At 55.9% G+C, this 1,941-nt stretch overlaps 1 protein-coding gene across 1 annotated transcript in view; it reads right to left on the reverse strand.

Moving 5' to 3' along the window:
- Positions 1 to 1,941, reverse strand: part of CCDC88C (coiled-coil domain containing 88C) — a 168,188-nt gene that overhangs the window by 59,184 nt on the left and 107,063 nt on the right. The window contains exons 17-18 of the mRNA XM_042781485.1: positions 1,668 to 1,805; positions 80 to 117 (exon numbers count right to left, since the gene is read on the reverse strand). Of these exons, the coding sequence (XP_042637419.1) occupies positions 80 to 117; positions 1,668 to 1,805 (176 nt within the window). The remainder of the gene's footprint in view (positions 1 to 79; positions 118 to 1,667; positions 1,806 to 1,941) is intronic.

A 1,941-nucleotide genomic window follows, 5' to 3' on the forward strand; every position in this document is an offset into this window, starting at 1 on the left:
GGAACACAGGTGATTTACTGCACGCACACATTTCAGTGGTTTTGGGGCAGACTGGGGCCTGGAAAAGCCGTCATCTCACCACGGACCCAGGAGCTGTCCCAACTGGGTCCCAGAGGCCTGATACAGACACAGGTGGGAGGGGCTGGATTACTGAGACAATTCACGTCAAAATACACTGACAGCAGCCAGGCCAAGTTGAAGCACGGAAGCCACGTCGTTCTCCTTCACTCAAAACACATAGCGATTTCTCTTGGGACTTTATCTTGGCTGGCAGAACCCCGTGGCCCGGTTCCCACCCAACCCTGCTGCCTCCTCTCTTGCTGTTCCCCAGCCCTTTCCTGCTTCAGACACTTTGCACATGCTGTTCCCTCCATCCTGAACACTGTTCCCTGGGCTTCACGCATCACTGACTCCTCCTCACTCTTCAGGCTCAATATAAGTGTCTCCTCCTTGGAGGAGCCTTGGGTGAGGACTATGGCTAATGTGGTCTGCCCCCACCTGATCCTCTGCCTGAGCACCTTTACACACCTGCCAGTGGCTTGCTGGTTACCTGTCAGTAGGCTTCTAGACTATAAGCCACATCTGGGCAGGGATCCAATTGGTCTTTTCACCACAGGTCAAAGTCTCTTTTCCATATTTTTTTTGGAGGGTGGAGATGGAGGTGGGGGCTCTACTGAAAAACCAAACCCGCTGCCCTCAAGTCAATTTCAACGCACAGAGGCCCCACGTGTTGGAGAACTGAGCTCCGTAGTTTTCTTGGCTGACTTCTTACGAAAGCAGATTACCAGGCCTTCCCCTGCGGCACCACCAGGCAGGTTCAAACCACTGACCTTTCACTTAGCAGCCAAGCACCAACCACATGCGCCACCCAGGGACCAACTACAAAAGATGGAAAGCCAAACTACTCCACCTGCCACCTTCCTCACAGCTGGGGATGCTCAGTGTCCATTATGGCTAATGAGCCGTGTGCACTGGGTCCTGGAAGCCTTCCCTCTGGCCCTCGCCCTCCCGCTTCTTCCTAGGCAGCAGCTGCAACTAGGAGAAGCCCGGGTCCCGGACAGCATCGTGGGGCCCCGGCATCTGCACTGGCTGTCTCCCTGGACTTCTCATGGTGAGAGGAGAATGAAGCCCTGTGGGTTTACCAGGAGCATCTCTGGTGGTGCAGCGGCTACCAGCCACTCCCTGGGGAAAGATGAGGCCGTCTGCTTCAGTCAAGATCCACAGCCTTGGAAACCCTATGGGGGTCACTATGAGTCAGAAGTGACTCAGTGGCAGTGGGTTTGGCTTTCGGCTTGGGTTCACCAGGGCTTGCAGCACTGTGCACATCTGGAAGGTGTCCACAATGGATATGTGGACAAGTCCTGGTTGTAGAAATTCTCCTGCGTAGGGTAGGATGTTTAGCAGTAACCCTGGCCTCCACTCCCTAGATGCCACCCCCATGCCCAGTCGTGTGATCAACAGTGCCTCCGGACACTGCCCAGTATCCTCTGGGGGTATTCTCGCCCCCCAGTGCAGGGTGAAAACCACTGGTTTAAGCCATAGCTGGGCCACAGCTGACAGCCCACGCGTCCTCAGACTATCACGAGGCAAGGCTAGCAGCCTTCACTGTGCTGCTAGCAGGCCGGGGGCTGCAGACACAGGACGAGGCTGCTTCCGGAGGCGCCCACCTGCCTGGCTCTGTCCGCCTTCAGGGCCTCCATGTCGCCCTGCAGCTGCTCCTTCTCCTTGATCAGCTCCTCACTCAGGGTCTCCAGATCCTGGCTGCTCTGCTTCTCTCTGTCCAGCTGCGTCTGTAACTTTTCAATCTGCAGAGACAAGAGCGCCAGCCCAGCGTCAGTTTGCCTCAGGAAGGGGGCTGTGTTTAAAAATAAAACACGAACTTCTCAGCTCCCAGAGCACTTTAACAGGCCTTCTCTGCGGGATAAGCACCCTGCTTTGTTC

Source organism: Orycteropus afer, unplaced genomic scaffold (genome assembly GCF_000298275.1).
Source record: "Orycteropus afer afer isolate SDZICR_OR568_19922 unplaced genomic scaffold, OryAfe1.0 scaffold00127, whole genome shotgun sequence".
NCBI classification, from domain to species: domain Eukaryota; kingdom Metazoa; phylum Chordata; class Mammalia; order Tubulidentata; family Orycteropodidae; genus Orycteropus; species Orycteropus afer.